The following is an 11,728-nucleotide window of genomic DNA, read 5'->3' on the forward strand; positions in this document are numbered from 1 at the left end:
TAGGTAGCTGTGGGAGTCGGTCGGTTTATAGTAAATGTCCTTGTTGATTCGTTCGCCCAAGATAGAAATGGAACGGTCTAGGAAGGGGAGGGAGGAGTCTGAGACGGTCCAGGTGAATTTGAGGTCAGGGTGGTAAAGTCGATGAACTGTTCAACCTCCTCGTGGGAGCACTTGGCAGTGCCGATACCGTCATCGATGCAGTGGAGGAAAAGGTGGGGGGTGGTGCCAGTGTAGCTGCGGAAGATGGATGTTCCATACTGGGAGTGCAGGTAATTCCAACATGCTTAGTAGCTTTAGGTAGTTTGATTGCTTGACAAGTGGGGTGCGAATTAGTTTCAAGAAGTTAAAGCTTCTAGACTTCCTGCAATGACAGGGACCTCCCATCGTAGGTGAAATACCAACAGTGCCAGATGAATGTAATTATTGACCACTTAAAGGCCTCAATAGGCCCAAAGATGGGCTAGTAACCTGACACCTTCAAATGGGCCAACTGGGCTAGTTTAAAACAGCCCAATGACTTATCAATGCATCTCAGGCAACAAATCACACAGGTGTCCCCAGAACTACAGAAAGGGAAGCTCTTAATCCACTACAAGTGATCTACGTTATAACCTGAAGACAGACAGTCTAATTATGGCTAATAGACTACTTAAAATTGTATGATTTTTCAAAACGATATCAGTATTTGAACTCCTGCTGTTCATAACATATGTCAGTGATTTGAAGTTGGGGACCAAATGCAGTACTTCCAAATTTGTGGATGATGCAAAGCTAAGTGGGAATGTGTGTTGTCAGGAAGATGTAAAGTAGCTTTAGGCGGATTTAGACAAGTTTTGCGAACTGGCAAGAACTCAGTAGGTAGAATTTAATATGGAAAAATATGATGTTATCCACTTCAATAGGAGAAAGAGTTGCAGAGTATTGCTTAAATAGTAAGAAATTGGAAAGTGTAGATGTACAAAACGACCTAGGTGCCCTTATTAATGTCACTGAAGGCTGACATGCAAGTGTCATGCGCTATTAAGTCATAAATGGAATGGTAAATGTTACTGCAAGAGTCTTTGACTATGGGTGTAGTGAAGTGGAGCTTGGTTAAGCTGCACCTGGAATATGTTGTGCAGATTTAGTCTCCTTATCTTGATATTATTGCCATCGTGGGAGTGCAGTGAAGTTTCATCAGACTTGATCCCAGAATGGCAGTACTGTCCTATGGAGAAAAAGTTGGAAAATGGACCCTTTATTCTCTAGAAGAGAATTCTATTCGAAGAATGAGGGGTGATGTCATTTAAACATACGACATACTGAAAGGAATACCGGGCAGGTAACATTTTCCCCAGATTGAGTATTCTGGAAACAGGGGATATAATTTCAAGATAGTGGGGTATACCATTTAGGTCAGAAATTAGGAGATTTTTTTCTTAAACTCAGCTGGTTGTGAACCTTTGTAATTCTCTACCACAGAGGGCTGTGGAAGCTCAGTCTTTTCATATGTTTAAAGTAGAAATTGATAGATTTCTGAATAGTAAGGGCATAGAGGGTTTGGGGATGGGGTGGCTAAAAGCCATTGAGGTGCTTTGTGGTCATGATTATCTTAAATGGTGGGGCAGGCTTAATGTGCTGAATGGCCTACTCTTTTTCATAAGTCCTCATGTTTGTAAATTTGTGTTACATTTCAACAGATAAATGTACCATGATCAGCATGTCCAGGTATATCCACTTTTCCCAGGATAATAATATTTTCATTAGATTTGCTAAAATATGCATTTGCAATTTAGTTTTTAAAAACTCATTTATGTGATACCTCAGTTGAAAAGAGCCTTTGAACTAATTCTAATTCTCCCTTCAACAATTTTGTTGTGATTGTATTGTAAAGAACATGTCCTTTTTATTTTTCTGTCTTTTTCAAATGGTGAACAGAAATGAGAAAATAACTTAAAAACCAAGGATTGCTGCACTTTGGAAAGCAAGGAACCTAACTCTCATTGTAAGCATCATTTTGCTTACAATACAGTAAACAGCTCGAGGCCGTGAGAAAAAGATGGAGAGAAGCCTTCAGACCTCCACCAGCTCAAGAGCTCTGAGCTCCGATCACTGAACTACTTTCCCAGTTTTCCCTCCATCCATAACATCCATGTCTTGTTTTCCTTGCCTGTGTGTATAAGGGGGAGTTTATAAGGCATTAGAATTTTAATTTGTTGCAAGGCGATGGTTCGTAGTTGGTCGTAGCTATTCTCTAATTATTCGTGAAAAATAATTAATTTTAAGTACAGGAAGCTGATCTGTGCATTCGAACAACTTGGTCTAAAAGGGAATTCTGCATCCTTTTTAAAAATCTTTAACTTTTGTGACAATTGTGGGTATAGCAGAGCTAGAATTCCAACATTCTAATTCACAGAGGCATGACAATATTTTATCATGCAAAAACACAGAATTCTGATTAAAATCAATATGTAGATAAACTGAGACTGAGAACCCACAGCTTCATAATCACAGGCTGGATTTCTGTCACTTCCATATTCACTGTCAGAGCTTATCGTTATTAATATGGTTCATCGCCACCCAATATACTCCATATGAAACATTATACAATCAAAGGAAAGTCTGTATTTTGTAAAAAGAATGATTATTATAATTTTCAAATATGCTATGGGGGTGGCATGATGGCTCAGTGGTTAGCACTGCTGACTCACAGGGACCTGGGTTCAATTCCTGCTGAAACATCGATTCTCCTGCTCCTTGGATGCTGCCTGGCCTGCTTGCTTTCCCAGCAACACACACTCGACTCTGATCTGCAGTCCTCACTTCCTCCTAGTTGATTTTAACCTTACTGTTAAGCCTCTTCCAAGGATGCTTACCTTGAGGAAGTTCTCCTCCTCTCTCTTCAAAGATCTCCATAGGTACCTTTTATATCTTTCCCCTCTCACCCTGAACTATCTGGAATCTCCAAGTTCTAAGTCTAGCCATAGTGTTTATGAGGAGAAAGAGAAGTTACGTTTTGATCTCATTAATGCAATTTTAGGATCAAGAAGCAAGTTGCTTTATACTAATGTTGATATTGTAGTGCAAATCTGGAATCAGGGCTCTGCCTTAGTGACGACAAGTAATTGCATTTATATAATGCCTTTAATTCAGTAAAATATCCCAACATCAAACAAAACACTGCAGGTGCCAGGGATCAGCATTAAAAACAAAGTGAAAAACTGAGGAGATTTGGCAACAACTGTGGAGAGGGAAACAAAGGTAATGTTTTGAATCCAACTAACTTTCCAAATGAAGGGGACTGGCAGAACAGCATTATTTTACACTTTTTATTATAAAACATCTCAGCATGGCTCAGGGGTGATTATCAGACAAAAAAAGGCACCAGGTAACATTAAAAAACCAATAAATATTATTTCAACGTCATTCACTCAGAGTCAATAAGTCATAGAGGTGTATAGCACGAGAACAGACCCTTCAGTCCAACCCGTCCGTGCCGACCAGATATCCCAACCGGATCTAGTCCCACCTGCCAGCACTTGGCCCATTTTCCTCCAAACCCTTCCTATTCATATACCCATCCAGATGCGTTTTAAATACTGCAAAATGTACCAGCCTCCACCACTTCCTCTGGCAGCTCATTCCATACACATACCACCCTCTGCGTGAAAAAATGTTTTAGGTCTTTTTTATATTTTTCCCCTCTCACCCTAAACTTATGCCCTCTAGTTCTGGATTCCCCCACCTCAGGGAAAAGACTTTGTCTATTTATCCTATCCATGCCCCTCATGATTTTATAAACCTCTTTAAGGTCACCCCTCAGCTTCTGATACTCCATGGAAAATTGCCCTCGCCTCTCCCTGTAGCTCAAATCCTCCAACTCTGGCAACATCTTTGTAAATCTTTTCAGAACCCTTTCAAGTTTCACAACATCCTTCCAATAGGAAGAAGACCAGAATTGCACGCAATATTCCAACAGTGGCCTAACCAACATCCTGTACAGCTGCAACATGACCTCCCAACTCCTGTACTCGATACTCTGAATCAATTTAGTTCAAGGCAGAACCCAGATTTAGTTATGATTCTAGTTCATGATCACAATCCAGTGTCTCATACTAAATAGATCTGGTCTGGATATTCAAAGATAGAACTGGATAAGGCGGTGATGCCTTCTGCGCAGGGAGAAAGTGAGGACTGCAGATGCAGGAGATCAGTCAAAACGTGTGGCGCTGAAAAAGCACAGCAGGTCAGACAGCATCCGAGGAGCAGGAGCGTCGACGTTTCCCGTAGAAGCTCTTCATCAGGAAGAGTTTGGGACTCATGCCCCCTCCACAGTTACATGTTCTGAATATTCCCATACAAGTTCCCCTCATCCAAGCAGTTAGTAACTTCAGAAGAAGTGGGCATAAAAAATGACAACACTTCTACATGCAAGTTCAGTTGAATATCTGCAATCCTATGGGTAGGGATGAAATTTTCTAGCTTGACTTAGTGACTCACTGACTTCAACGTGCATCGGATAATTATGAACCAAAGGAAATTTAACTTACCATGGTTGGAAAGATGTTTGTTAATTTGTAAAAGTCCTCACACAGACACACCCTCTGATTAATAAGCAGAGTTGTGGTTAATGCTTGGTGACCTTTTCTTTTCTCGCCTCGACTCTGACCCGATACAATAGCTTTCTCATTCCGCATTGACTACGTGCTCAATCAACCGTTCACGTCTCAGACAGGGGCGAGCTGGCATCTTGCACAAAGCAACATCAGATACGCGGTACCTAGCGCATCCAAACTTAGAAACAGCATCAAGTATAAAAGAAGGTGGCCTTGCTCTGCACCAGACATACCCCACTGTTATTAGCACTCTATTTGGGGGACATCGCTAGACTTAATGTCCTACATGGTTCTCATAAATGTGAGGGGGAGGGGAGGTTTACACACGCAACAAAGTAACTATGTTTTACACAGTTCAGATAAACCCTCACATATTCACATGAAATTATCAACAAAGATCCACCGTGTGTTACCTGATAGGAACATTTTTGTTCATCCACCTGCCCCTTTAAAGTCTGATGCTGTTTACACCGGGCTGAAAGTACACAAGAAAACAGCAAAAGGACCAGTGTCAACATGATAAGAAACACTTAATCTCGCCTTATACGATCAAATAAGCTGCTCCGATCCAAATTCTACAAAAGATAATTGAACAAACTCGACTCATTGAAAGTTGGCTGGTAAAGAGAAGTCCCGCCTTCTTGTAAATTTCACGTTGCTTCCTGGTCTGGTGCGTAACATCAAACTCGCACGTCGCCACATTGCAAATACCTGGCAAGGATAGGGTCTTTGCGTGTGTTTGATTTATTTAAAGGTATGCAGTCTGATGTATTGTATAACACATAAAGACTCGCATACTGTTCTATACAGAAAATTGTATTTTTTTATGGCATGACTGTTGAGTATTTTAGCGTCAGTAACCCCAATTCCGCCTTGGACTGAACTGATTGGTTTCCAAAGAATGACGTTGAAATAAGGTTTATTGGCACAGACCGCACAACATGTTTGTCCTCAAATTAGTAGACTACGTTTTGCAACTGTACTTCTTTAATTACAAGATTTCAGATTATTCTTTCACCAAAGAGTGTAACAGAATCAAGAATTGTCTCACATATTGATGCCAAAGTTTAACAACAGTCACAGGGATATAATGCAAATTATGTAAACAGTCTGGCTATCTCATTTGTTTATATCGTAGAAGTCTCCAAATCAAGTCTGACTGGGAACTATTTCCCCCGAGTAGAAAAGGCAAGTGTACATGCAATGGATTCATTATTAATTGAGAAATAAACATTCTATTTATTTTCTCGAAATTTTAACTACAATAATTTCAGCATCTATCACTAAAGAAAATTAATCGAGGGATATGGGTTAGGCTGACAAAGTCGGTGGTTATTGCCCTTTCCTAATTGCTCAGAGGACAGGAAAGAGTCAGTTAGGTTTAAGTGGATCTGGAGTCACATGTAGACAAGACCAGCTAAAGGTGACAGATTTCGGAGACATTTTTTACTACAGTCTTGTTCTAAGACAATGTCCCTATTTAGGATTCAAATTATGGAGCAACATTTTTGCTTTTGTTATCTTGACCAGGATTCAAATGTTATCATCTTCTTTACCTATGGAATAACTGATCGCATATTCTTTTAATTCACTTGCCAGCTGTTCTTAAACGTCTTCACTCAACTGTAATGCATCTTCATGTTTTCACTTTTAGAACAAAGAATAAAGTTGTAATAAATAATTGTTTCTATTATTCTGCTAGATTCAACCAATTCCATAATCTCTTCCAGTAAGCTGGTAGAGATTGACCAGAGAATTGTACACATTGGAACCAACAATACAAGAAGGGAAAAGGATGAGACTCTGAAGGGAAAATATAGAGAGTTAGGCAGGAATTTAAAAAAGGAGGTCCTCAAGACTAGTAATATCTGGATTACTCCTGGTGCTACGAGCTAGTGAGGGTAGGAATAGGAAGATAGAACAGATGAATGCGTGGCGGAGGAGCTGGTGTATGGTAAGGATTCACATTTTTTAGATCATTGGAATCTCTTCTGGGATAGAAGTGACCTGTATAAGAAGGATGGATTGTGTCTGAATTGGAAGGGTACTAATATACTGGTAGGAAGATTTGCTAGAGCTGCTCGGGAGGATTTAAACTGGCAAGGTTGGGGATGGAGGTGGGCCCAGGGAGATAGTGAGGAAAGAGATCAATCTGAGACTGGTACAGTTGAGAAAAGAAGCGAGTCAAACAGTCAGGGCAGACAGGGACAAGGTAGGACTAATAAATTAAACTGCATTTATTTTGAAGTGAGAGATGGCATGGAGCAGGGTGACATGAGGCACATGGACACACAAGATGTCTGCTGAGCCATCAGTTGGCCACTTAACACATAAGGAGAAAGTGATGTGCAGATGCTGGAGATCAGAGCTGAAAATGTGTTGCTGGAAAAACGCAGCAGGTCAGGCAGCATCCAAGGAGCAGGAAAATCAGCGTTTCGGGCATGAGCCCTTCTTCAGGAATCCCCGAAATATCGATTTTCCTGCTCCTTGGATGCTGCCTGACCTGCTGCACTTTTCCAGCAACTCATTTTCAGCACTTGACACATAAGTTGGTCGCCGGACCACAATATGCAGAGCAAATACACTGTCTGGGGCCATCAGAAGGCCAGCACAATGCATTCACAACCTACTTAGTTAGTTTAAGGCAGGTGGGTGAGAGAATACACATGAGTAGCGTATACTGCCTGCTGAAGTGTCTGGGTCCAGCCAACACCTTTTATGGAAATGCTAACAGCTTGGTATGGACCCAGTACAGAGTGCTAATAGCCAGGGCTGCAGTAACCGTCCTTCTCAGGAAGAGCAATTAGCAGTCATTACTAGACCATTCTCTCGCTTTCTCCCTGTAACCCTTGATCATTTTGACAATCAAGAAACTATCTATCCCTCTTGTCTTAAATACGCTTAATGAGCTGTCCCCCACAGCCTTCTGTGGCAATAAATTCCATTGATTCACCACTCTCTGGCTGAGGAAGTTTCTCCTTACCTCCATTCTAAAGGGTCCTCCCCTTAGTCTGTGCCCTCAAGTCCCAGTCTCTCCTGCCAATGGAAACATTTTCCCAACATCCACTCTGTTCAGGCCATTCAATACTCTGTAAGTTTCAATCAGATCCCCCCTCATCCTTCTAAACTCCATTGAGTATACACCCAGAGTCCTCAAATGTTCCTCATATGTTAAGCCTTTCATTCCTGGGATCATTCTCTTGAACATCCTCTGGATCTGCTCTAGAGCCAGTACATCCTTCCTGAGGTATCGGGTCCAAAATTGCGCACAATGTGATCTGACATTTATAAAGCCTCAGAAGTACATCCCTGCTTTTATATTCAAGTCGTCTCAAAATAAAAGCCAATATTATATTTGCCTTCCTCACTACCGATTCAATCTGCAAGGTTACCTCAAGTAAATCCTGGACTAGAACTCCCAAGTCCCTTTGCACTTCAGATTTCTGAATTTTCTCCCCAATCAGAAATGCCCCTATTCCCCCTACCGAAGTCATGACCTCACACTTTCCCACATTGTATTCTATCTGCCACTTCTTTGCCCACTGTCCTAACTTGTCTAATCTTTTCTGTGGCCTCCCCACCTCTTCAATACTACCTGTCCCTCTACTTATCAGTGGCTCAGTGGTTAGCACTGCTGCCTCACAACACCAGGGTCCCTGGTTCAATTCCAGCCTCGGATGACTGTCTTTGTGGAGTTTGCATGTTCTCCCCATGTCTGCGTGGATTTCCTCCGGATGCTCTGGTTTCCTCCCACAATCCAAAGATGTGTGGGCCAGGTGAATTGGCCATGCTAAATTGCCCATAGTGTTAGTTGCATTAGTCGGAGGGGATTGGGTCAGGGTGGGTTACTCTTCAGAGGGTCGGTGTGGACTGGTTGGGCCGAAGGGCCTGTTTCCACACTGTAGGGAATCTAATCTAAATTTGCAAATATAGCCAGAATGCTCTCAGTTCCTTCATACAGATTATTAATGCATAAAGTGAAAAGCTGTGGTCCCAATAGTTGGGACCACTGAACCTTCTGGAACACCACTTGTCACAGGCTGCCACCCTGAGAAGGATCCTTTTATCCCCACTGTCTGCTTTCTGGCAGACAGCTTTTAACACCATGGGCTCTTATCTCACTCAGCAGCCTTCTGTGAGGCAACTTGTCAAAGGCCTTCTGGAAGTCCAGGTAGATAACATCCATTGAGTCTAACCTGCTCATTACCTCCTCAAAGAATTCTAACAGATTTGTCAGGCATAACCTCCATTTGATGAAACTATGCTGACTCCGCCCTAAGTATTTACCAAGTATTCAGAAATCTCATCCTTCACAATGGACTCCAAAATCATACCAACAGCTGAGGTCAGGCTAATCGGCCTGTAATTTTGCATCTTTTGCCTCACTCCCTTCTTAAATGGGGGGGTTACATTAGCGATTTTCCAGTCCTCTGGGATCCTCCCTGATGGCAGTGATTCCTGAAAGATCACCACTCATGCCTCCACTATATCTTCAGCTATCTCATTCAGAACTCTGGGATGTAATCCATCCAGGCCAGATGATTTATCCAGCTTCAGACCTTCCAGTTTTTCTTGCATCTTTTCCTTGGTGATGGCCGTCATATTCACCTCTTCCACTCCCCCCCCCCCCCCAAATTCCCTTGAATCTTTATGATTTAACTCGTGTCTTCCATCATGAAGACTGACGCAAAGTAATTATTCAGTTCCTCAGCCATTTCTTCATTCCCCATTACTACTTCTCCAGCGTCATTTTCCAGCAGCCCAATGTCCACTTCTGCTTCTCTTTCACATTTCTCTTGCAATCTTCTTTTATATTACTGGCTAGCTTATCCTCATATTTAATCTTCTCCCTCCTTATTTGTTTTTTTTGGTGTCCTCTGTTGATCTTTGCAGGCTTTCCAATCCTCTGGCTTCCCACTGCCCTTGACCCCATTATATGCTGTCCCTGGTTTCCCTTGTCAGCCATGCTTCCCTCATCATCCCTTTGGTTTGCTTCTTTTTTACTCAGGATGAATTTCTGCTATGTCTCCCAAATTACTCCCAGAAACTCCTGCCACTGCTGTCCCACTGTCTTTCCTGCTAGGCTCTTCTCCCAGTCAATTCTGGTCAGCTCACTCATGCATCTGTAGTTGCATTTATTCAACTGTAATACATCAGATGTTCAACACCTTCTCCCTCTCACATTGTAGACCAAATTCTATCAAATTGTGGTCAGTGCCTCCTAACAGTTCCTTCACCTTAAGCTCCTTTATCAACTCTGCCTCATTGCACAACACTAAGTCCAGTATTTCCTGTTCTGTAGTGGGCTCCACCACAAGATGCTCCAAAAAGCCATCTAGTAGACATTCCACAAATTCCTTTTCTACTACCACTACCAACCTGATTTTCCCAGTCCACCTGCATATTGAAATCCCCCATGACCACTGTAACTTTGCCTTTCTTACACACCTCTTCTATCTCCTTGCATATCTTGTGCCCCAAATCCTGAATACTGTTTGGAGGCCCATACATAACTCCCATTATGGTTTTTTACCAATTGCAGTTTCTCAACTCTATCCACACAGATTCTACATCATCTGACCCTAATTCATTTCTTTGCTTAAATAATAGTATACGCTTGGATATTTGGCTCCCAGTCCCAATCCCCTTGCAGGCATGTCTCCGTGATGCCTACCATGTCATACCTGCCAATTTTGATCTGTGCCACAAGCTCATTTACCTTATTTCATATACAGAGGAGCCTCGATTATTTGAATGACATGAGTGTGGAGTATTTTGTTCTGATAATCAACTGTTGGATAATTGAAAGCCGGATAACACAGCTTAGCAAAGAATCGAGACCCTACAATCTTGTCTGGATAATCCAAATTTCAAATAATCAAATGCTGAATAATCAAGGTTCCTCTGTACTGCGTGCATTCAGGTACAACACCTTCAGTCCTATATCGATCATTCATCTTCTCATTGTCATTCGTCTAACCGGTGTACTTGAAGTTTGATACCTAACTCTTACCCTTTTCCCAACCCGGTTCAGGTGGAGAAGCGGTATTGAATCCCAATGGTACAGATCTCTCCTGTTCCAATGCTAATGCCAATGCCACATGAAATGGATCTCCTCTTTCCCATACTGCTCTTTTAGTGACGAGTTTACTTCCCTTATTCTCGTGTCCCTATGCCAATTTGCACATGGGGCTTAGGCAGTGATACGGAGATTATAACCCTTGAGGACCTGTTCTTTTATTTAGTTCCAAGATCCTGATAATCAATAAACAGGTCCTCTTTCCTAGTCTTGCCTATGTTATTTGTCCTGATGTGGACCACAATGACTGGATCCTCTGGATCTTTAGACAGTGGGAGGAAATTGGAGCAGACTCGGGGAGAATATGCAAACTCCACACAGACCATAACCCAAGGCTGGAATCAAATTGGCTCCCTGATGCTGTGAGGCAGCAGTGCTAACCACTGTGCCACTATGCTACCCAAAGTGCTGCCTCCCTTATTATGCGGGCGGCACGGTTGCTCAGTGGTTAGAACGGCTGCCTCATAGTACCAGGGTCCTAGGTTCGATTCCAGCCTCAGGCAACTGTCTGTGTGGAGTTTGCACATTCTCCCCATGTCTGCGTGGATTTCCTATGGGTGCTCTGGTTTCCTCCTACAGTCCAAAGATGTGCAGGTCAGATGAATTGACTATGCTAAGTTTCCCATAGTGTTAGGTACATTAGTCAGAAAGAAATGGGTTACTCTTTGGAGGGTCGGTGCAGACTTGTTGGGCTGAAGGGCCTGTTTCCACAGTGTAGGGAATCTAATCTAATCATTATTTCTGATATTCATAAATGACAAGTATGTTTGCGGATGACACAAAGTTTAGCTGTGTGTTTAACACCGAAGAGAAAAGTGTTAGGATAGAGGAAGATGTAAATGGATTGTCATATCGACAGATCAGTGGCAGCTGGAATTTAACCCTAATAAGTGTGAATGATGCACTTTGGAAAAAGGATAAAGACAAGGGACTGCTAAATGAATGGCACGAGCCATGGAAGCAGAGGAACTTCAAAAGAACAGAGGGACGATTGGGTGCTTGCCTAATGATCCATGAAGATGGCAGGACAGCTTAATAGGGTACGTAAGAAGGC

At 42.2% G+C, this 11,728-nt stretch overlaps 1 protein-coding gene across 3 annotated transcripts in view; it reads right to left on the reverse strand.

Moving 5' to 3' along the window:
• The window catches only part of ero1a (endoplasmic reticulum oxidoreductase 1 alpha), a 36,657-nt gene extending 31,414 nt beyond the window's left edge, over window positions 1-5,243 (reverse strand). For 2 of the 3 annotated variants that reach the window (XM_043697655.1, XM_043697657.1), the window contains exons 1-2: window positions 5,009-5,243; window positions 4,530-4,583 (exon numbers count right to left, since the gene is read on the reverse strand). In XM_043697655.1, coding sequence (XP_043553590.1) covers window positions 4,530-4,583; window positions 5,009-5,113 — 159 coding nt within the window. In that variant the 5' untranslated portion in view covers window positions 5,114-5,243. The remainder of the gene's footprint in view (window positions 1-4,529; window positions 4,584-5,008) is intronic. The other variant, XM_043697656.1, reaches the window with a different exon arrangement.
• Between the last annotated feature and the right edge of the window lie 6,485 nt (window positions 5,244-11,728).

Source organism: Chiloscyllium plagiosum, chromosome 10 (genome assembly GCF_004010195.1).
Source record: "Chiloscyllium plagiosum isolate BGI_BamShark_2017 chromosome 10, ASM401019v2, whole genome shotgun sequence".
NCBI classification, from domain to species: domain Eukaryota; kingdom Metazoa; phylum Chordata; class Chondrichthyes; order Orectolobiformes; family Hemiscylliidae; genus Chiloscyllium; species Chiloscyllium plagiosum.